General features: G+C 47.3%; 1 protein-coding gene across 1 annotated transcript; it reads left to right on the top strand.

The window, feature by feature from the left end:
• Positions 1-335: 335 nt before the first annotated feature.
• Positions 336-22,682, top strand: FSCN2 (fascin actin-bundling protein 2, retinal). Its single transcript, XM_053375472.1, has 5 exons — positions 336-2,403; positions 15,787-15,943; positions 17,423-17,544; positions 19,057-19,224; positions 21,103-22,682. The coding sequence occupies exons 1-5, from the start codon at positions 1,584-1,586 to the stop codon at positions 21,306-21,308; spliced, it is 1,473 nt and encodes a 490-aa protein (XP_053231447.1). The 5' UTR covers positions 336-1,583; the 3' UTR covers positions 21,309-22,682.
• The last annotated feature ends 167 nt before the right edge of the window (positions 22,683-22,849 follow it).

The following is a 22,849-nucleotide window of genomic DNA, read 5'->3' as shown; positions in this document are numbered from 1 at the left end:
GTTGCACAGAGTGACATGCATGTTTACTCAGACATATGTCCCACTGTGTTAAATGGGGCTCAGTGAACATAGGACAGCAGCCTTAGTCTGGGACACAGAGAGCAGTGGTGCATTTTGTGGGTCAGATTTATTCTGATCATTTGGGATCTTGCTGCTGCCTGTTTCATAAGAACCACTGGGCCTTCGCCATCTGCCGACATGTTTTCCCCAACCCTATTTTTGCTAACTGTCAACTGTGGTATTGTCAACCCAACCCTCCCATATGTTAGCAACTCTCTCTCTCTGGCTAAATGGAAGGATCTTAAAAAGTATCTGTTCTGAAGTCATGGCAGCGGTGGGTGGTGGAGGAGAGCAGAGCAGGCCTTGCTGTTGTCTACAGAGGCAGCTAGGACAGCCAAGCTATTCTGGGTGGCTTTCACCTATGTCATTCAACAACTTCTGCTTCAGCAGATTCCAACTTGCTGGGTCTAAATTCATCCCCATTCTTTCAAGTTGCATTTATCTGAGATGCAGTGCAGCCCCGGACGGCCCAGCCTCCCTTCTTCACACCCTGGTTTGATTCTGAGCTAGGCCTCTCAGCTACGCCGCCCCATCGGTTTCCTAGGGGGGCCAGGCCACTATTATCCTTTTGACAGAGCTGTGGATTTGGGGTTACGGAACAGATGGAGGCAAAGGGGCCAAAGGAGGATGAAAGGTTTACACTAATAGAAATGCCCAGCTAATTGTTAAGGAGATTAGAGGCTGGGCCAGGCAGGCACTCTCGGCTTGGAGGTGACCTGCCGCATGGAATCAGAGAGCCCACGGTAACGTTAACCAAAGCGGCGCTAAGAAAAATAAATCCTCCACCAGGGAGAGGCAGCAGATTGAGTTGCCGCTTGAGCGTTTTGGCCTTAGCGGTGGGATAGAAAGGCGTTTGGGGTGTATCAAGCCTTAGAAGAAGGGAGACAACGCAAACAAGAGACACAGATACAGTGCAGAGCACTACAAGCGCAGAGAGCAGGCCGGAGCGGAAGAATAGGTCTCATCAAAAGGCCATTGTGTAGCCTGTCAAAGCCCCCCTCCCTTCTTTGTGGCTTCTGTAGAAGCCCCACTATTGGTTACAGGAGGCCGGCAGCTCATTGAAATCTTTGTAATCCTAGCTGCGCTAATTAAGCAAGGCTGCGGGTGCTTAAGCATGTACATTTTTTTCTGAGCATTCTCTCCTCTCCATCCGCACCCCACCCCCTCGCCACGCTGGAGAAGATGAGGAGGAGGAAGAGGTCAGTGTGAGCCACGCAGGAGGCAGCAGCACTGCCAGCAGGGGGGACGAGGCAGCCAAACGAGATTGGCTTTACGGGCAGAAGATTAAATGTAGGAAGAGCTGGTGCACACACACAGAGAGAGAAAGAGACTGGGAACTGGGGCAGGTGCACGTCATTGGGTCTTTGACTGAGGTGTAAGGTTCATTTGCACTAATCCAGATCGCTCAGCTCGCTCGGCTGTGCCTATGTGAGCGTGCACGTTTCCGTACCCCCAAAGAAGGACTGGGAAGACCTTAGGCGCCCACCCCAGTCCTTGGGACTATATCCGCTGTCCGGACAAAGATGCCAACGAATGGGATCCACCAGCTTCTGAAGATCCAGTTTGGCTTGATTAACTCTGACAACAGGTACCTGACGGCAGAGAGCTTTGGCTACAAGGTCAACGCCTCGGCACCCAGCCTGAAAAGGAAGCAGATATGGACCCTGGAGCAGGACGGAGACAGCTCCGTGGTCTTCCTGAAGAGCCACCTAGGTAGGTACTTATCTGCCGACAAGGACGGCAAGGTCTCGTGTGAAGCCGAGAAGCCGGGAGGTGATGGGCGCTTTGTCATTGTCACCCAGTCGGACGGGCGCTGGGCGCTCCAGTCGGAACCCTACAAGCGTTTCTTTGGTGGTTCCGAAGACAGGCTGTCCTGCTTTGCCCAGACCATCACAGAGACGGAGCTCTGGGCTGTGCACTTGGCTATCCACCCCCAGGCCAACCTCTTGAGCGTGAGCAGGAGAAGGTATGCGCACCTCAGTGCTCAGGAGGACGAGATCTCCACCGATAGCAACATCCCTTGGGGTGTGGACTCGCTCATCACCCTCACCTTCCAGAACAAGAAGTACTGCCTGAGAACCTGTGACAACCGCTACCTGCGCAACGATGGCACTCTGGTCAAGGAGCCTGACCCCCGCGCAGGGTACACCCTGGAATTCAAGGCAGGCAAGCTGGCCTTCAAGGATTGCGATGGGAAATACCTGGCGCCCATGGGACCTACCGGCACTCTAAAATCTGGCAGGAGCTCCAAGCCGGGCAAAGATGAACTCTTTGATCTGGAAGAGAGCCACCCGCAAGTAGTTTTCGTGGCCTCCAATGGCAGATATGTCTCCATCCGGCAAGGTAAATCCATTACCTTTCTGCTCTGTGGGACTATGCATAGCCAGGGAATACTCCTCTCCCCTCCTAGCTCCATAGCCATAATATGGGTGACTTGTTTTTTCGTCCGCTTTGTACAATGGTAATATGCTTGTTCTTATCCACAGGTGACTCACTGTTCGAATGCATATGGTGGGGGGTGTTGATGATGGTAGTTGCCACCATCAGTTTCCTGATGCTTCTTTGCTTCAGGAGCTGCCTTCCTAATCCTCATGCTTGGATAGGGAAGGAAAGATGTGTCTCATGGCGTCTATTATGGTTCCTTGCTGGTCTCCATCAAGTCAATATCTGTTTCTAGTACAGGGCAGGTGTGTTGTGCTCATTTGCACAGATGAGGATCTAGGAAGATGTTGTGGGAAGAGATGAGTGCAGGGTCTGAAAGCCAAGGACAAGTGCAGTGGCGCCGGTGGAGAAGAGGAAAGTCTGCTTTGCTCTGTATGTTTTGCTACTGCTTCTATGGCAGCGTGTCAGATTGGAAGTACTTCTAGTCCACATGATAATCAGTATGTCAGCAGGCATCCCTGCTGCTTAAGAAACAAGAACAGTTGCAGGCTCTGTCTTATATTCAAAGGATGGGGCACAGGGACAGATGCAGAACCCACTCTCCTGTGATTTTGCTAATACTGGCATGGTGGCTCCATAGATAAGCCAGTGGGTCTGGCAGCCCTTTAGCAAGAATGACACTCATGTGAATTTACAGGCCTCTGATTCTGTGCATGCACACCAGAGAGTGGCCCTGCTGGAATGGATTGAGATTTTTACAAGCTCTCTCCAGCAACAACTATTAATCTGAGTGGCGTGTGGACAGATGATGTGCTCGTTACATTTAACTTCCTTCAACACAATTAGGCAATGGCACTTGGATTCCATCATCTACTGCCGTCCTTGGTATTAAAAAATGATAATAAATTTTATAACCTTATTCCTATCAGTCGGTGCAGCCAGCTCCCTTTCATTCTTCCTACATTGCTTTTAGTGCTTCCAACAGTGTCCATCAGGTTGCTTTTAGTGCCGTCCATCAAACATCTGCCCAGTGTCCCTGAAGGGGCTGTTCACATTCACAGCTGTAGTTGCCCATTCCTACAATTCCCATGTCCTACCCCGGCATTTCTAGGAAATGCTCGTCAGTGAACCATTCTAGGCGACCTCCCCCTGCCCAGATATCAATGGAACTCCGAAAGGCCTTATGGGTAAAGAATGAAAGGCAACTCCAACCTTACATCTTTCCCATATGGCTCCAGAACTGGCCCTTAAGGACCACATTTCAATCAGCCCCCAAACAAAAGAGCAGCAGCAATCCCCAGCAAAGCTATGTCCCAAATGTCTGGAGGTGCTACAGAGTGATGGTTTCATGTTGAGAAAATATTCCTTTCCCAAGGTTTGTTTATCCTCCCCCGTTCTGAAATTCTTTCCAGAGGGAGAATGCTATTTCCCCATAACTGCTTCTTCCCATGCATCTAAGAGAAAACTAAGTGTAGTCTCCTGTTTATTTTCATTTATTTATTGCATTTGTATACCTCCTTGATAGTCCAAGGATCTTGAGGTGGTGTACATGGTTCTCTTCCTCCCTCATTTCATCCTCTGTGAGGTAGGTTACGTTAAGAGATGGCGGCTGGCCCAAGGTGACCCTATGAGCTTCATGGCTGAGTGGGGATTTCAACCCTGGTCTTCCAGGTCCTATTCCAACACTCTAACCATTATGCCATGCTGTTTTTTCTGATTGGGTGATTATAGTGGCCACGGACTATAGCTTTTAACACAGGGGGGCAATCTTTCCGGGGTTGAGGGCCTTGTTCACTTGCGGCTGGAGGATGCCTATTGCAGATGGCAGGTGAGGCCAATGCAAAAATTGAGTGGGACAGCCCCTCTCTCTCTCTCTCTCTCTCTCTCTCTCCCTCTCCCTCTCCCTCTCCTTTATTCATCCACCATCCGTTTCATTTTCTTTCTTCCCCCTCTACCACAGGTGTACACAAGCACCCACGTCTCTTCCCTTTATCCTTCCATTATCCATTCATTCTCTTCCTTCGTTTTCTCTCTCCCTCTTCAAGCGCCACCGCAGGATTTGGAAGGCCACGCGCAAGCCTTGACACTACACCTAACGATAACCAAAGAATCGCCCTCCCAACCCATTTGCTTAACTGCAACACCAACAGTCTGTTGAAAACAGAAAAGGCTGTGCCCTGTTTCTGCTATGGTTGCCGCATTGTATGCTAACCCAGCTCCCGTGTCTCAGACAGGGTTCTCACACAAACTTAAGCAAGTCAAGCTTTCCTCATCACTATCTTCATGACAGGGAAAGCTTCACAGTCTTCATGAGCCAGTAAGAAGAGGGATAAAAAGCTGGTGGACAAATGAATCAGGTGACGCAAATCGATCTGGAGTAATCACACTCTGCTTCTGTACTCTGAAACTAGGGTTGCGTTCTTTTGAAGAAAAGCTGGCCCTGATCCTGTGCCTTCAAAGCAGCCTGGCAGGAAGGAATTAAATAGCTGAAACTTTTTTGTGACATGAAGACAAACTGATGGGCAGGTCTCCATCGGCTTCATTTCCAAAGTGCCAACGTTGTTTAGAATTCCCAGCCTACATGTTCATTTATTTCTATTTTTAAATCTATTTTCATTTAAAGGGTTTTAGGCTGCCTTGCAGGGCAATGTCCTCTCCAGGTGGCATGCAAATATATACCAGATAAAAAGCCAATTCCAATAAAATAATGTACATAACACAAATTTTGACCAGCACAATACCAAACAACTAGCATTCAGTTACTATAAATTAACTAATCTTTAAAATAATACACGGCCCAACATAGAGTTAAAACAACAATCTCCAATAACTAGCAGCCTAAAACCAACACTCTGAGAGAGCAGCTACCTTAATAAAATAATCTTAATTAAAAGCCAATCAGAACAGATGGTTCTTCAAAGGCTTTTTCAAGGTTGGCCCCGACAGGGCCAGTTACAAATCCCTTGGAAGCCACCACTGAAAAGGCCCTATATCTGGTGCACACCTGCTTATATACCATTCATTTAAAGCACCCCCCCCCCAAGTATACTGGGAACTGTAGTTTGTTAAGGGTGCTAAGAATTGTAGCTCAGCATAGGGCAAACTGTATTTCCCATTATTCTTTTTGTGTGTGTGCGTATGCTTTAAATGTATGGTGTGTACACAACCTATCTGATCTTTATTTGTGTAAAATATTTATATACTTCCTTATGGGGCCATCTCCAGGCAGTGTTGGCAGTCTGATCTTAAGGCCCAGACTGTTACATGGTCCTTCACATAACCGGGTCCTGGGCTATTTAAGACATAGGTTGCCAACATTTGGGGGCCCTTTGGGCACATACATAGGCAAACGAGAGAAACCTGTTGTGGGCCTCACATACACACTGCAACTAAGCACATATTGCAGCCTAGCTTATGGGCTGCAATATCCTGCTTCTTTCAAGTCTAATTTCAGCAGAGGGAGTGGAAACACCAGGGAAGGTGTTTGTGAGTTCCATGTTTACTTGTGGGCACCACGTTAGTGACCCCACCTGGTTTACGGCTCTAGAACTCGAAGCTAACATTTGGAATCTGGCCTGGAAAAGTTCCAGCAAGCTGGCACAGTATTGGTATATAATATGGTCTAAATGTCTACCCTCAAAAGACACCCTGAATACCAGCAGAGGTTTCTGGGTTGTCTTCCAGGGCAGCACCCCATAGAACACACTGCAGTAGTCTAGTCTGGATGTTTGATGGAAGCAAGGTCTGCTTTCTCTAAATAAGAGTGCATTAGGTAAAAACCAACCACAGTCATTTGTGCTTCCATAGACAGCACCAAGCCCAGGCTGCACACTTGGTCTTTACAGGGGACTGCACAACACCCACTCCACCCTAACCACTTGTAGCCCCATGTCTGAATCGGCTTTCCTATCTACACAACAGCTTGTCTGGATTAACTCTGCATTAAAAGAGTGGGGAAACTGCACCTTTGGCCATTGTTTAATATACCCCTTTTGTCCTGTTTTACAAAAGTGTGTCTAAACTGTGTTAGGTGGGCAGCTAATCCACTGTATTCCTGCCCTTAGTCGCTTATCTGGCCTTCATTACTGTAATGCAGTATGGGCCTCTTCTCTCACAGTGATTAGCGTAATTATTTTCTTAGCTTCCCCGTGGAGTTACCAGATGTTTGCATGTTAATTCATTTAAATAAATGCAAATTTAAAATTCACATTGCCTGGCATTGATAATTAGCCTTTTAAAAAATAATAATAATAACCAAAAATCCCCAACCAGAGGAAAAAAGACTGATTTAAGCATACTCATCCAGAAGCCACTCCTCTTGCCCCAGAGAAAAGTGATCGGATATGGACCCTTCTTCTTTTCAATGCTGTTTTTAAGACTCCAAGCTCTGGGAGATGATTCTAGTCCATCAGTCTTCTGATGTTCTGCTGGCTATTAAATGCCCCAATTCAGAAGCAGTTAAGGCTGTCAACTTTTGAATTGGCTCCTATAGGGGCCCCTTTAACAACAGTGATTGTCAGCTGTGACAATGGAGTGCAATTTGATTTTATATCTATATAAAGTACCTTTGCATTTTCTTCTGGTTACCTTTTTTGAATTTGGAACGTGAGTGGGAAAATGTGGAGGGGATTAAGCACAGTTTAAATTTATTCATATCTACTCAGATATATGCATTCTGTGGGACTTACTCACATGTAAGTGCTTATGGGATTTCAAATATGGACCTAAATATGGAAAAACAAGGAATTGGGGGCCTCTAGGGTGTCCAGATGCAAAAGAGAACAGTGCTTCTGTACTCTTTATTAACAGCTTAGTAGAAGAAGGAATTTCGCCTGGACATCCCAGGGCCATGAAATGTATGTCCTGAAATTTTTCATTTTCATTCTGCCCTGATATGATCTCCAAAACTATGACAAATACCATCCTCATTTTACATTTTTCTCTGTGTGGAATCATGAGGGTCATGAGGATAGGAACTTTAATTTAAAATCAAATAGAAACCCATATTCTGAAAAGGGAACTGTACTAGAAATTTAAATCTTGCATTGTGTGGTAGGACTCTAGATGCCTTGTTCAAGGGTAGCTGTTTCTGGAAAAACAACACCATGTTGATCTCTCCCTTTTCTTTCTTTGGGCATTGTGGAGGCAAATATGCAGGAGGTTGCTTTGTTTCTGAGGTGAAGGAGGGGATTTGGTGTGTATTGCATGTTTTTCCTCAGCTATAAAATTCAGGTAAATATGTTTTGCCAGCAAAAAGTTTGCAGTCGTGTGTGTTTCAATCCTTAATGAATTAAATGATCTGAAGAAGACACCAGTGGTCAGTGGTCATCAACTGTACAAAAATTGCTTTATTTAAAGCTTAAGAAGGAAGATATTCAGCTTTTACGACAGCCAACAAGCGCTTTTGGAATGAACTGTACATGTATTTGCATGTTGTATGAAAATCAGATTATGCAGTCTGATTTCCTCAAGATGACCACTTCATTGTATTCTTCCTCAGCTAGCTTAGGAGTCATGCGATGGGCAAACAAACCCTAGCGGTACATAAACCAACCAGATGGGAGCTGAGTGAGTAACAGGTGGCAACAGGAAATGCCACGCTGCCAAAGGGCTTGTGTCCGTTACTATAGCAACCTGGCCTATGCCAGTTTCTGGGGGAAAGAGGAGCTACCCAGTCTCCCATGAACGCAAAGTCCCGAAGATCACTGTATAACTTGATCTTCCGGTCAAGCTTGAAAGGCCATTCCGTCTGTAACCAACGAAAGAAGGGGGAAGGGGGAAATCCAAGTCCTGTGAGGGAAGGGAACTTTTTTACTTTGTGGCCCAAAGTGTCATACATCAAACTGCAAAAATAGGGCTTATCGCTCCGCAGAAATTAATAAGGTTCTTTCCCACCTGTTATCTTGAGGGAGGGGGAAATTTCACTGTAAGTCAGGAAGTTGTCGTTTCCAACCTCTCCTCAGCAATGAATTTACCACTAGGCTCAATGTTCTTAGGCAAGCCGCTCTTTCTAAGCCTCAGCTACACATCTGCAATATGGACATAACACCCCTGCGGACACGCCTTAGCTTTGAAGGGTGGTCGCGAAGTGTTGAGAAGGATCTGAGATAACGTGTGTGGAGAAGCTGAAACAAGTGAATGCCCCCAATCAATCAATCCCATCATGATCATCAAAAGAAACTTTATTATTTCCCCTCCTCCCTAGGTCATTTAATAGGCTGTTTACAGTACAGTATAGCCATGCTTTCTTGAACCAATCGTCCTTTCCACTTTAGCCTAAAAATGTCTTCTAGTTCATGGGTGTGTGTGAACACAGATGTAGCTGACCCTACGTAGAAGTTGCTGTGGTGTGTATTCCTCTTAAAACTGAACGTGCACACAGTTGTATATAAAGCAGTGGGCCTCATCAGACCATCTGCTTATGGCGAAACAAAAGTAGAGCATACTTGTTATTCATTCATAGCATGGAACCCAGGTGGCTTTTGCTTTTCTTCAGCCCTAAAATGCAGCCTTTTGTCTCTGGGAAAGCAGTCGTCTTCCTATGGCCAACGTGCCCACTTCTAATCTTGCATGTTCTCTGCGGTGTGTCTTCATGTGTGTCCTAGGCCACATTCGCTGCCACACTATGTGTCAACGAGCACTAGTTTAGACAGCTTTACAAAGAGGATTAGGCAAATGCATGTAAGGCAGTTCTAAAAATAGCAGAGAGCATTGTGGCACCTTAAAAAACCAAACGCATTTACTGTGGCATAAGCTTTCAGGAGCCACAGACCATTTCATCAGATGCATTGAAGTAAACATGGTGGAGGTGTTGGGGAATGTAGAGTTGTGAGGTCAGAGGGAGATGAGAGACAAAAGGAACAGAAAGTGACCTGAAAGCAAAATTGATATAGTAAGCTGCAGCAGTGTCTGTGTCGGTTCTGCCCCACCAAAGTGGCTGCCACTGATACTAGTTGGTGTGGACTGTCTGGGGAGTGAGAAACAAGTGGCAGAGGTTGTTTTCTTCATAGTCTGCTTGCAGGCTTCCCAGAAGCATCTGACTGGCCACTGTGGGGAACGGAAGGTCGGACCAGGTAGTCTCTTGCATTGATCAAGCAGGTATCCTCTTGCAGATACCTTCTGAATAGGGACCGTGATGTTGCTGGTGATGAGTGAGGCCAATTCTTCTCTGCTGTTTTGTGACTTTTTTTTTTAATTCATAGGCAACTCCCCTAGTAGGCTGCTGCAGCATTCAACTCTTCTTCAGCATATTGATGTTTTGTTTTTAATCCATTGTCACCGTCAGTGACCACATATTTCAGAAACTCTAATATGTTCAATTAAAAACAAAACTCCTATACTTGCAAAACCAACATATGGGTCCTTGTCGTAGTGGCTAACCTCCACAGATTATATGGAGGGGGTTGGGTTTATTGTTGTCCCCATTTCAGAAGCTTTGCCACTCATATGAGTAGGCCAATTACAAGAGCAGCTACTTATGGGGATTAATCAACTGCACTTTGGTCTGCACGGGCTCTTCAACTTGAATGATTTGAAGCTACCCACAGGATGTGCTTGCGAATTCCTAAATGGTTCCCTCTCTATCTCCTTAATCCCAGCCTCCGACCCCCTTTGCCCCAGTCTCCCCCCGCCAGCTGTTCCAACCAGCCACTTCATCTCTTTGAATAGGATTATCCCACATTTAAGTTAAGTCATAACCTGTCTTATGCTGATGAAACCCAGCAATGTTTATCACTGCCCTCCGGCGGGAAGAGCTTGGATGTGGCTGACAGGCCCAGAAGCTAGTCTCTTCTGCTAGGGTTAATATTATATTGTCAAACTATTACAATCTCATCCCGCTTGGCCCTATAGATACTAGCCACAGCCTTCCCTCTGCATTTTTGCCAGGTCTGGCCATACCCATTGGGATGGTGGGATGCCAGAGATATCAGTAGGTTGGCAAGAGACTTGCTTTGTTGGCAATGAGCAACAGCCAACACAGAGGCTCACAGACCTCCTTTGCCTGTTCCAAGCCACTTAGGAGCTGGTGACATTGGCTGGCAAGTTATTAATAGGGGGCTTGTGTGTCAGCCAGATGGAAACAACAGCAATCAGATTAATGAGGATAATTAAAGTGATTGTTGGAGGATTTGCTAGCAACGCAGGAGTGTGAGAAGGGGGTGCCTATGGCTCAGTGAGGTGGGCATAATTTTAGCAGGGATCGTTAATGCCCCTTCAGCTTGGAGGGTTAGCCATCTTCCTTGTCAATTGTCACCTGTTTGACAAGAGTTTGTGTGGAGATTCTGATGAATACCTTCCCTCCAGGCATATGGTTCCTAGCACTGAGGAATCTAATCAAAAGTAGTTTGCCTGGAGGGGTCCACCACACCAGCCTTCCCCAATCCGGAACCCTCCCAGATGTTGTTGGACTACAACTCCCATCATCCCTGACCATTGGCCGCGCTGGCTGGTGATTATGGAAGATGTACTCCCAAGCATTTGGAGAGCATCAGGATGGAGAAGGCTATACAGTGGACTTGACCATGGCTGGTGCTTATGGGATGCATCGAGAAAATGTAGCTTGCCCACTAAGGTTGGCTGTGGAGCCTGTTGGTAAATGAAACCCTGCAGACAAGGGCAGCAACAATGCGAAGCAGCAAAACTGACTCAGGCAGAGGATTCCAAGGAAGATGTTATGACCAGCCCAATATGTTTTTCTGCCTGTGGCAAAGGATGAGACAGTGCTACCCCCTTCTGTGTACGAAAGCTGATTGTGTGTAAAAGCTGAATAGACGGGCATTTGAATCCTGCTTCAACTCAGGGGCAGAAGCCTCTACTGCACTTGAAAGCAGCAAGCTAGTCTAGGGGATACTCACTGGGTATGCCACATGGCACACAGTTTTGCTCCCTCAGCATTTGATGTCTGAGGCGGCCACCTCAGAGTGCCTTATGGTGAGGATGGCCCTGGGAAGTCCCATCTTCCTGTCTCTATGTGAGTGACATTCGTTTTAAAAAGTGGTAAGATTGTGGATCCCACAATCACCACATACGTACAAGTTATCTTTGACTCTCTGTGTGTCATATTGGTAGACACACACACACAACGAGTAATCATGACTTTTCCCTTCCCCAAGGCAACACTCCCAAGGCAATCAGGAGAAAATATAATTGGCAAACTTCGAGGTTTTCAAACTGCGATCCAAGGACCACTGGTGGTCTGCAAGCTCCATTTAGGTGGCCCACAGAAAAGGGTTTACAGACTCTCCAAGTGTCCCTATTTTCCAAGGACAACCCCAATTTAGAGAAGCCGTCCCAGTTTCTGATTTGATCCCAGAATGTCCCACTCTTCCTTAGGATGACCCTATTTTCATTGGAGAAATGTTGGAGAGCATGGAGTTAGGGAGCCGGTTATGGTGGATCATACAATCCACTTGAAAAGAGCTGTGTTGCAGAGGTAAGAGCTGATTAAATGCCAGGCAAGGGAGAAGACTTACCCATGTGGCTTCTCATTTAAACCAGGTTGGCCTTACTTGTATTATATGTGTTATGTACTGAAGTTCTCACCCTGGGCCAGCAGGGGGATTCTGTAGATAGTTATGCAAATGAAGGATCAAAAGTGATGTTCAGTGATTGGATAGTTTGTATGCAAATGAAGGATCGAAAGTGACGTTCAGTGATTGGATAGTTTTAGAAAATGGCAACAGTTACATTGTTCTAGAGCTCTATATAAGCAGGCTGACTGAGCTCCTCAGATCAGTTCTGTTCCAGCTTATAAATAAAGAGCTGCTTTGGAAGAATCGCTGTGTCGTATGATATGTTCGCCCACAACTTAACAGTATACTTTTACCACGCTAGGAGGATCCCTAACCCTGGTGAGTGCTGAGCCGCCATGCTAACGTTGCAAGTGTGGTGGCTGAAGGGGCTGGTGGAAAGAAAACCAGGGTTGGATGAACCATTAGGTTCATAACACTTTTAAGGTAAAGGTAAAGGTACCCCTGCCCGTCAGGGCCAGTCGTGACCGACTATAGGGTTGCGCGCTCATCTCGCTCAAGAGGCTGGGAGCCGGCGCTGTCCGAAGACACTTCTGGGTCATGTGGCCAGCGTGACAAAGCTGCATCTGGTGAGCCACCACCAGTGCCGCACACGGAAACGCCGTTTACCTTCCCGCTATAAAGCGGTCCCTATTTATCTACTTGCACTTAGGGGTGCTTTCGAACTGCTAGGTTGACAGGAGCTGGGACCGAATGACAGGAGCTCACCCCGCCGCGGGGATTCGAACCACCGACCTTACGATCAGCAAGTCCTAGGCACTGAGGTTTTACCCACAGCGCTACCCGTGCTTTTGGCCCTCATATATTTATTTTTTTTAGGCTGCTATTTCCCCAGCTCTGCATGGAACTCACTGGGTGACCTTGGGCCAGTATCTATATCTTAGAGGCATAGTGTCTGGTGGGGTGAAGCCACAACAATAACTAACCAGCAGTAGCCAGCTCTGCATACTGAGAAGGTGAGGTCAGGAACCAGGCAAGGCTTGGGCTGTGTGGTTGCATTGGCAGACCCAATCCAGCACTGTTGCTGGTGCATATGCATAGCCCTGGCCTTAGTTCTCCCGCTATTAACATTATCTTCCTTACAGTGTCATTGCTGTGAGGAAATCAATGTATGTATGCCATCTTTGGAGGAATGACATCATCTATCCTTTTGCTACAGACAAAGCCAGGGTGTGTGGAAATGTTTGATTTATCGTTGTTAAATCAACTTGATTTGGATAAATTTGTTAATGTTAGTTCATTGGTTTGTCAGCTTTATGGCAATTTATTTACTTTGGAGATTGTGGTATGTGCTACTTAGTTCTTTCCCTCTGATTTCCTTAGGCTCCTCATACGTTTCAAACAATAGGCACATGGGATGCTAAAGAGATAAGTTCCTCTAACTTGCCTGTTGTTGGAATCATAAATTATGTCACAAATCTGGTAGGAGGACAAAACCAGTCCTGGGTGAAGCAGCTGACAGCAAAGCATAGCGTTCGCATTAGGCCATTTATTTTTTTTGACAAAGATCACAGATCTGCAAAATCTCTGGTCCCAGGCTGAAATTGCCTCCTGGAAATAATCAGGGCAGGTTGAGGAATGGCACAACATCCCAGCCAGCCTGACTGTGGCGCTATAGCCAGATGAACAAGGAAAGAAAGAAAGAAAGAAAGAAAGAAAGAAAGAAAGAAAGAAAGAAAGAAAGAAAGAACAGGTCAAGAATAGGCTTGCAGAGTAAGTGAATGTACATTGCATGCATAGGAAAGCTTTACTTTCTGCTTTACTTTGAAGCAGCTACAGAAGCTATGGTTTTGATCAGAGCTTTGGGGAATTTTCCCACTACTGCTATTCGGGGGGGGGGGGAATATAATTGGAGCTTCCCAACTGGAGCTTTAAAACAATTGCAGAACACATTTAGTTTCAGAGAGGGGGAGGGGGAAGAGTAATTCATGAGGTGGGGGCGGGGAGGAAGGTTGCAAGAGAGAGATTGAGAGATCTTAATCAATCACCTGCAGTCAATTGACTAAGCAAGTTCTGTGAATCACACACCTATGGCTAATAAAAAAAAAAATAGGCAGTTCGTAGGGAGGCTGCATTTGAGATGGTGTAGACAGGGCTCAGGCGCAAGCTGGCTAGAGCTGACCAGAGAACAGTGGAGTGTTTTCTTGAGTGGTTTCCTGCCCATGCTTGCCAACAAAATGTTAAGAACTGGATAATGACATGTCCAATTGGTTTCTAGCCAATCAGGAGGCAAATCCAAGTGCCAACTATGACAATCAAATCAGTGAGAGGCGCTTGAAAACTACACACCTGTCTTCTATTTGGCGTTGTCCAGTAGACAAAACCAGGGACCTGCAACGAAGTACGGCGGCGTGGAGTGCTCCTGTTCAGAGTTCCAGCCAGCCATACCCTTTCCCAGGATATTCCATTCCATCCTCTCCCAGTTTTCAGTTTCCCCACCCCTAAACAAACACTCAGCATTCTATGGCAACTGAGCATGCTCAGCCCTGATTAGATTCTTTGAGGTTCTTTCCCTCCCCTCCTTAATTTGTATTTCTGCAAACTTCGGGATTCCTCAAATTACCGATTATTTCCTCTTATTACCGATTCCTTCCTCTTATGAATTTTGGCTGCATAAGCACAGTCACTTGGAAAATGAATTTGCTATTAGCATATAGGATGTTGGACCTGGATTAAAGTTTAGCTTTTGTCGTGGACTTAAGCAGGTGGCTTAGAGAAAATAATTATATCTCTACTGCAGATCCCCATCACAATGGAATGAAAGTGAGTCACACACATCTCAGGGCTTTTGTGAGGGTGAATGAGATAAAGCCCTGCTATCTGTGTAGTGCCCTAACCCTTATGGAATGCTAGCAAGGATGTGATGACCAACAGCAGCCCTCCAAGGCAGCGAGGATGGAGAGGCAGAGGCAAGTTAGTGGGGGACCCAAACTAAACATTCAAGCAGCAATTGTGTGAACTTTCCCCCCCACCTCTGCATAAGTAGTAGGTATAGGGGCAGGGGTCCCAATTTGAATAAAATATTGGGGGGTGGGCCCAAGTAAGTCCTGCCCCTCATAATCAATTACATGATGCGGTGCACACACACCATTTGAATGGCAATGCCCATCAACTTGAGGGGCTGGCCTCCCAGGTATTTTATTGGGGGGCCCCCAAAGCCTCCTCGGCCCCTAGGAGACGACTCCTATGTATAAGGCCCTCAATCTCAAAAGTGACTCTGGTGGGAGGGATAGGGATTTAACCTATTGCCCATTGCTGTGGTCTTGATCGGGATCAACCACCCACACCTATTTACTTGGGTTTTTGTTTTTAATCCATGTAATTGCTATTTCTGTGAACAGAGTCACATTTAGCGTGACCCTTAAGGCAAAAATAAAGGAAGAGTGTTGTTGTTTTTCTGTTGTTCCTATTCTCAGAATTTACTGTTGGTTATTACTCACATTTTATGGGGCTGTCCGTAATTAATGAACCATATATTTACTTTTTATTCCCCCCCCCGATAATTAGTTACACCTTCTCCATCTCTCTTTTGTGCGTCTGAAGGAACGCCTTCAACTAGATAGTTCGGTTTGGTTAGAGTTGGTGTTGATAACACCAAGATTGCAGGTTCAATCCCCGTATGGGACAGCTGCTTATTGCAGGGGGTTGGACTATATGGACTGTAAGTTGGACTGGATCCAACTTTACAATTCTATGATTCTAAGATGGACCTCTGCTTGAACCCTTCTCACAGGTTTTCGTATCTGGTTTCATGCCTGACAGAGGAGCACGATGGATCTAAACAATATGAAAATATGTCCTTTCTTCCTGCTAGGTGTCAACGTCTCAGCCAATCAGGATGAAGAGACACACCACGAAACCTTCCAGATACAGATTGATAAAGAAACCAAGAAGTGCATCTTCCATTCCAACACGGGCAACTACTGGACCTTGGTGTCGCATGGGGGAATTCAGGCCACGGCCACAGAAGTGTGAGTTAGGTTATGTCCTCATGTCACTAATGGGGCCCTAGAGCATTTGGGGCCTTGGAAGTCTGATGGCAGTTTTGCCTAGACATAGCAGAAGGAGAGCCAGGGCATGGAGAGAACAGGTGCAAGACTTAGAACAGGGCTTCCGGGAAGGAGTGATGGGTGCATAAGCACATAGAAGACCTCTACTGAGTCGGATCAGGGGCTATCTGTTCCTGCAGCCCATTTTTCACAGCAGCAAGCCAGTGACTCTGGTTTGCCCCCAAGCAGGACTTGAGGGAAATACAGTTGCCTAAACGAATGTCCATCAACGCTTCCTTTTGTGTGTCTGGAAAGGAAAAGCATGGTTTGGGCACAGCATTGCAGACATACAAGAATTTGCACATATGTTTGAGAATCAGGGACCTGGAAGTGAACAGCATAGCCGTTCAGAGAAGGCAGGATAATCCAGGATAATGTTCAGTACGGCATCATCGTTGATACCAACTGGGAAGGCAGCAGAGCAGCATCTCCCAAGGGTAGCTAGCGAGTCTCAGGCAAAAGTGTGCATACAAAACCAGGCTAAATTAGGATGTTTGCAAGCTTTTTCCAGACCTGGGACCCACTGTCAGCTCGAACACGGAGTTTGGGACTCACTGCTGAATTTTTTGAAACATACTTATAGGAAACAAATAATACTGCAAAATAGGACATATAGCTCACTACTAAATTTTTGATAGTACATCTCTACAGCGGTTGTGACCCATCTTAGGTTGGCTGCACAAGCCACTAGTCAGTGGGACCCAACTCACCAGTTGAAGAACAAGGTGCTAGATGGTCACAGACAAGGCAGGCGTCCTCAGTCCTGGAGCACTTGCCTCCAGCCCAGGGTAATTTGCTGTGTGTCCTCTATTCCTATAGCAGCACCTTTAGCGACAGAAGTGGAATGTAAGAGAGAGAGGGAGAGAGGACTGCCATTGTCAGTAACTTCAAGCAGTTAGGGGAACCTAGGAAGTTGCTTTGCACTGAGCCAGAGTATTGGTCCATCTAGCTCAGAATTATCTGCAGATTCTAAACTTCGGGTGGACAGACTTGTGGGATATATTTTGGTTTTTATTAGAACCCTGAGATTCACCAATCGGAGCCAGGCAGTCGCACACTGCGAATGATGGAGCAGGGTGCCTCTCAGCGTATTCTTAGCTTAGGAATTACCAGAACCAGGCTTACAAGTTCTTCCAGTCAAGGATCCACTCCCCATTTCCCCACAGGTATTCCTCCCCGCCCCTGCCAGCAACCTAATGGGGGAGAGTGGTAATTTGCTGCACCTGCTACACAATGTGGTGTCCTGTGCACAAAACCCTGTTGATTTCAGCAAGACCTACGCCCATGCAAGTGTGTGTAGGGCTGCACTCTCTGTATGTTAAATACACAAAAGGGAAGAAAGAGCAAAATGATCATTCACGATCTGACCAGTGCTCTCCCCCCCTTGCTTTGTTCCCCCAGATCTGCTAGCACCATGTTTGATATGGAGTGGCGTGGACGCCGGGTAGCCCTCAAAGCTCGCAATGGCAAATATATCTGCACCAAGAAGAATGGACAACTGGCAGCTGTCAGTGATGCAGTGGGTGAGTCTTACAGTGGGGTGCTGGGGGTGGGTTTTGCCATTGCCTCAATTACGGGGGCCTAAACCTGATAGGGACGCGGGTGGTGCTGTGGGTTAAACCACAGAGCCTAGGACAGAAGGTCGGTGGTTCGAATCCCCGCCACGGGGTGAGCTCCCATTGTTCTGTCCCTGCTCCTGCCAACCTAGCAGTTCAAAAGCACGTCAAAGTGCAAGTAGATAAATAGGTACCACTCCGGCAGGAAGGTAAACGGTGTTTCTGTGTGCTGCTCTGGTTCGCCAGAAGCGGCTTAGTCATGCTGGCCACATGACCCAGAAAAACTGTCTGCAGACCAACGTCGGCTCCCTCGGCCAGTAAAGCGAGATGAGCGCCGCAACCCCAGAGTTGTCCACGACTAGACTTAACTGTCAGAGGTCCTTTACTTTTAAACCTGATAAACCAAGGACCACAGTCTGTGTGTTGTCAATAAAGCTGCTCGTCTTCCGCCATTTGCTGCAGCTTCCTTATTGAGAATGGTGGCTGGAAGAGGCAGGCGAGCCAAAACCATGCTCGATGGGCATCAGGAGAGTACCTAAATCTGTGTTATATGGAAACTGGGACATTGTGGGGCAAGATCACAATGAATGAGCCAACGGAATATATTACAAGTATAGCTGGGTCTTTGTGGCTGGGACAGTCAGAAGCTGAGAGCGGAGAAAAGTCTGCGTAGATATTGAGCAGTTCCAGAGGAGGCTATATTGAGAACAAATGAAACGAAGAGTTTGCAGGGCAGCTGGGAGGAAGTCACTTTTGCTAGAGCACAGGCCAACCAAGACTGAAACTGGAAGTTACTTGACTGGAAATGGGGAGGGAGCAGCAGTAGGCCAACAAGTATGGTCTTATCCTAAGCAGCTGTAAGGTCCTCAGGCACACGTTGCAAGTCAGGAGAGCAGGTGGCTATTACCAGGTGTCAGAAAAGACCACCAAAGTCCTGCTGAAAGTGACACAGCTGTTTAGTGCGGCTTAAAGCTGGATGGCTTCCAGGTGCACCTGAGATGAGCCCAATAGCAGGAAGGCCACTCCGGTCGGACTCTGGCTTTAGCTGCAGATGCCAATTCAGTATGCCAAAGCAGGAGGAGAGCACTAAGGTGATGCCAGAGCAGTTTCAAAATAACGAGTAATCAATGACATAGTTTGTCCAGGATTCTTCCGCATTTGCAACTCTTAGGATCAATAATGGCAAGGAGCTCGCAGAAGTAGGATGAAGCCCAGTTGTAACCTCAGAAACTTAACTAGAAGGGGGAATTGAAAGCGGACTGATCCTGCTTACAGAACTCCTACTGAAAAGCAAAAACGTTAGCTGGAAATCTGCAAATTCAGGCTACTGAAAGCACGTATGTGGCTGGGAGAGCAATCCTGGACTCACTCGGGCTGAAGTCTGATGCAAATGTATTCACAAATGCACATTTTGGATCCCTAGCTCATCACAGTCACATTAGCTTCCGAACTCACTGACCTACAGTTATCTGACTACAGGGGAGGATGAGGAATTTGTTCTCAAGCTGATCAACCGGCCCATCCTGGTCCTTCGCGGGGCTCATGGCTTCGTGTGCTACCACCGCAACTCCAACTTGCTAGACGCCAACCGTTCCGTCTATGATGTCTTCCAGATCATCTTCAACGACGGCGCTTACCAGATCAAAGGTAACTCACTAACTGGCTGCAAACTGGGAGCTGGGGAGGGAGCTCATCACATAGTGAAATAATTTTGGACCATATGTCGGAGGGATGCTACGAGAACATTTGTTTCCCAGCTGTGAATGCAGCCCCTCCAACTTCCACCTAAAATCCTGGAGAGCCTCTGCTAGCCAGTGTAGACAATAATGAGATAGGTGGACCAACGGCCTATCTCTGTATAAGGCAAGTTCCTATGTTCCAACTGACTGCAAAGTCAGATCCCCCCATGCGCTACCACAGTAAGCTATTTGTGCAAAGCAGTTCTTACCATTTGGAGAACTTTAACCTCACCATTAGAACCCATTGCCATCCTATAACAAATCCTGGGTGTAAGGCCAAAAAAATATCATCAGGCGGGGGGGGGAACCCCAAGGTTTGCAGGAGTACCCAAATAAATATATATTTATGTGGGTGCAGGGGGTGAAAAACAGCCCAGTGAGGATTGGGCAGTGGCACTGTTTAAGCAATAGACTGCTAGGCAAAAGTCTGGGGATTTTGCAGCGCTCTCATCCCTCAATGGTAGCTGGCTATTGATGACAAGCAGCCACACTCTAGAAAGTGGCATGGCTAGTACCTGAAGCTGCAGCTGCCGTGTTTCCTTAACAGTAAAATTCCCCTGAGTGCAAGAAGAGTGGCGGCAAGCCCAGCCACTCAGATGCCTTCTCTGGGGAGGACAGCAGAACAGCAAAAGGGTGGGCCCTCGGAATTTACTTTTTTCCCTAAAATGCCTAGAACCTTCTCAAAATTAATAAAAGCGCTTACGGCCTTTTATCGTGCTGTGATTTGAGATTGTAGACACATGGGGAGCCTCACAAGTAGTCAGCAATGTGGGACTGCCTCCATGTGGACCTGGGGGGTGGCCACGTTTGCAACTGGAAGAGCCCCCCTGTTACAAATCCAAGGACCCTGCTTTTTCACTGTATTTGCTTGGACTTCCCCTGTGGCCCAGCTTGGCTTGCTTTGCTCTGCACCAGGTAGCATGAGATGGTTCCGCCAGTTCTTTGCTGTGGTCTCAGTCGTGTGTGTGTGGATGACTAGACCAGTTATGACTCAGCAGCTCTTTTAAGGAACCTGTGGCCAAGGGATGATGGGCATTGGGAGCCCAGATACATCAGCAAGGCCACCTGTTCCCCATCCCTGTTCTATCCTTCCTTTCCTAGAACTTCAGATTTGTCCCCCAAATGGATCACTACCTGCCACAAACTTCAATCCCATGCACCTTTAAGAGAGGGAGGGAGGTGGTGGTGCCTCTATGCGCTCGATTACATGCAAGGTTTTAACCTTTAAAGCCCTATACGGCCTAGGACCCTCGTACCTACGGGACTGCCTCTCCTGGTATGTCCCACGGAGACATACTTACGGTCTTCAAACAAAAACATCTTGGAGGTCCTGGGCCACAGAGAGGTTAGGCTGGCCTCAACTAGAGCCAGGGCTTTTCGGCTGTGGCCCCGATCTAGTGGAACACTCTGTCACAAGAGACTAGGGCCCTGTGGGACTTGACATCTTTCTGCAGGGCCCGCAAGACAGAGCTGTTCCACCTGGCCTTTGGCCAGGGCATAGCCTGACCCCCTCCTTTGGCAATCTTCACAGAACTCTAGCTCAATGGTTGCCATTAATCTGATTTGAACTGATTTTATAATGAAATGATTTTAGAATGTTGTATCATTTTACTGTTGTTAGCTGCTCTGAGCCCGGCTTCGTCTGGGAAGGGCGGGATATATATATATATATATATATATATATATATATATATATATATATAAAATAATAATAATAATAATAATAATAATAATAATAATAATAATAATTATCTCCCACTGACACCTGCTCCTTCGATGCTCCTAGGCCTCGGTGGCAAGTTCTGGTATGTGGCCACCAACGGCACCGTCTGCAGCGACGGTGAGATGTCGGAGGATTTCTACTTTGAGTTCCGCGAGTGCAGCCGGGTGGCCATCAAAGGGAAGAACGGCAAGTACCTCCGTGGCGACCAAGCCGGGACCCTGCGCGCCGATGCCGACACCCTGCACCGGGCCACCCTCTGGGAGTACTGACGCCGTGCCACTTGCTGAGTAGCACCGTAGATGCTCTAGCTTCCGCCACGGTAGCCGAGCCAGCTCAGAGCGGACACAGAGGTGGGGTATTTGGCGGGGAGGGGAAAGTTGAGTGTTCCCACCTGGACTCCAGAGGCACGGTAATATACCCCCATCTTCCTCCGTGGAAAAGGACCTTGCTGGGAAGGAGGGGTGGGGACCTCTTGCCCTATTTCCCATAGTCTTAATCTGTCTAACCTTAGAAGCAGCACCCTAATGCACAGCTCCCGGGAGGGTGCGACACTGATGTACCCAGGATTAAAGCGATAGAGGCTCCGTTTCAGAACCAGCGCAACATTGCCTGTGGCTGTCTTCCCTTTCCCATGCTCCGCACCTGAAACAGAAGACGACAAGTTGCAGGTTTCAGGGGGCCTTGTGAAATGTGGGAAGCTCCAACTTTGCGTGCTCTGCTCGCTGTAGCTTAGCGTGAAGGATTCACGGGCAAAAGGGGCAAAAGGAAGGGGTTAGTTGGAGATGCTCACAGGGCACAATCCCCATCTTTGGTGAAGTAATGGAAGTGGGAAGCCCTTTTCTCCCCACTCCCTCTAAATTAGGAGAGCAGAAGAAGATAGAAAGCAGCGGCCTTCATAATCAGCCAGAATCATTGGTACATCTAGTTCAATACTGTCCACGCTGACTGGTAGAATGCTGCAAGGTTTCAGGCAGTGGAAATTCCCAGCGTTACATGCAGACGCCGAGGACTGAGCCTGGGCCCTTCTACATACCAAGCAGGTGCCCTTCAAGAAGGAGGAAACCTTCTCCCCTAATCCTTTCTCTGCTCTGTCCAATGGATGACCGGCAGCTCCTCAGATCCCCCTCTCCCCAATTTTCTCTTCCCTTTTTAGCAAGAGCTCTAGTTCTAATACTCTCTTCACCTACAACTCTGGAACAAAAACAGTATTCTGAGGGGGGTTTTTTTGGGGGGGAGAGCAGTGGCTGTGGGCCCCAGTGGCTGCATGTGCGGAGATGGAAGCTGAGTGCCGTTTAGAAGTCAAGGCAGTCAGGAGGGTCTTGGCAGGGCTGGAACATCTTCCATGGGGTGGTCTAGCCACAGACAATGGGCCGTTTTGGGTAACATTCCAAGAGGAGGGGGAAGACAGAGCTGGTCTCCAAAGGATGCAAAGATCTGGAGGAAGAGGAACCGTAGTTAGACTAGCAGAGGTCTTCGTATGACAGCTGAGAATCCCAGGCCCGGGAACACAAGACCCTTAATCTCAGGGTTGTGGGTTCAAACCCCATGTTGGGCAAAAGATTCCCAAATCGCATTGTGTTGGACTAGATGACAATTGTGGTCCCTTCCAATTCTGTGATATGATAAAGTCTACGGTATGACCACCCCTCTAAGTCATTTGCGCAAGTCCTAAGCTACGCGTGGCCTCCAAAAACGCCTCCGTTGTCCTGCTGCTCTGTTGAAGGGCCTCCCCCTCTTGCACATGCTGCACACCTTCCACAAATAACCTAAAGGGGAAGGAAGCTGCCTCTATATAGAGCTTCCTGTTCCG

Source organism: Podarcis raffonei, chromosome 2 (assembly GCF_027172205.1).
Source record: "Podarcis raffonei isolate rPodRaf1 chromosome 2, rPodRaf1.pri, whole genome shotgun sequence".
Taxonomy (NCBI): domain Eukaryota; kingdom Metazoa; phylum Chordata; class Lepidosauria; order Squamata; family Lacertidae; genus Podarcis; species Podarcis raffonei.
Note: the sequence above shows the minus strand (reverse complement) of the source record. Positions and strands in the feature narration are given on the sequence as shown.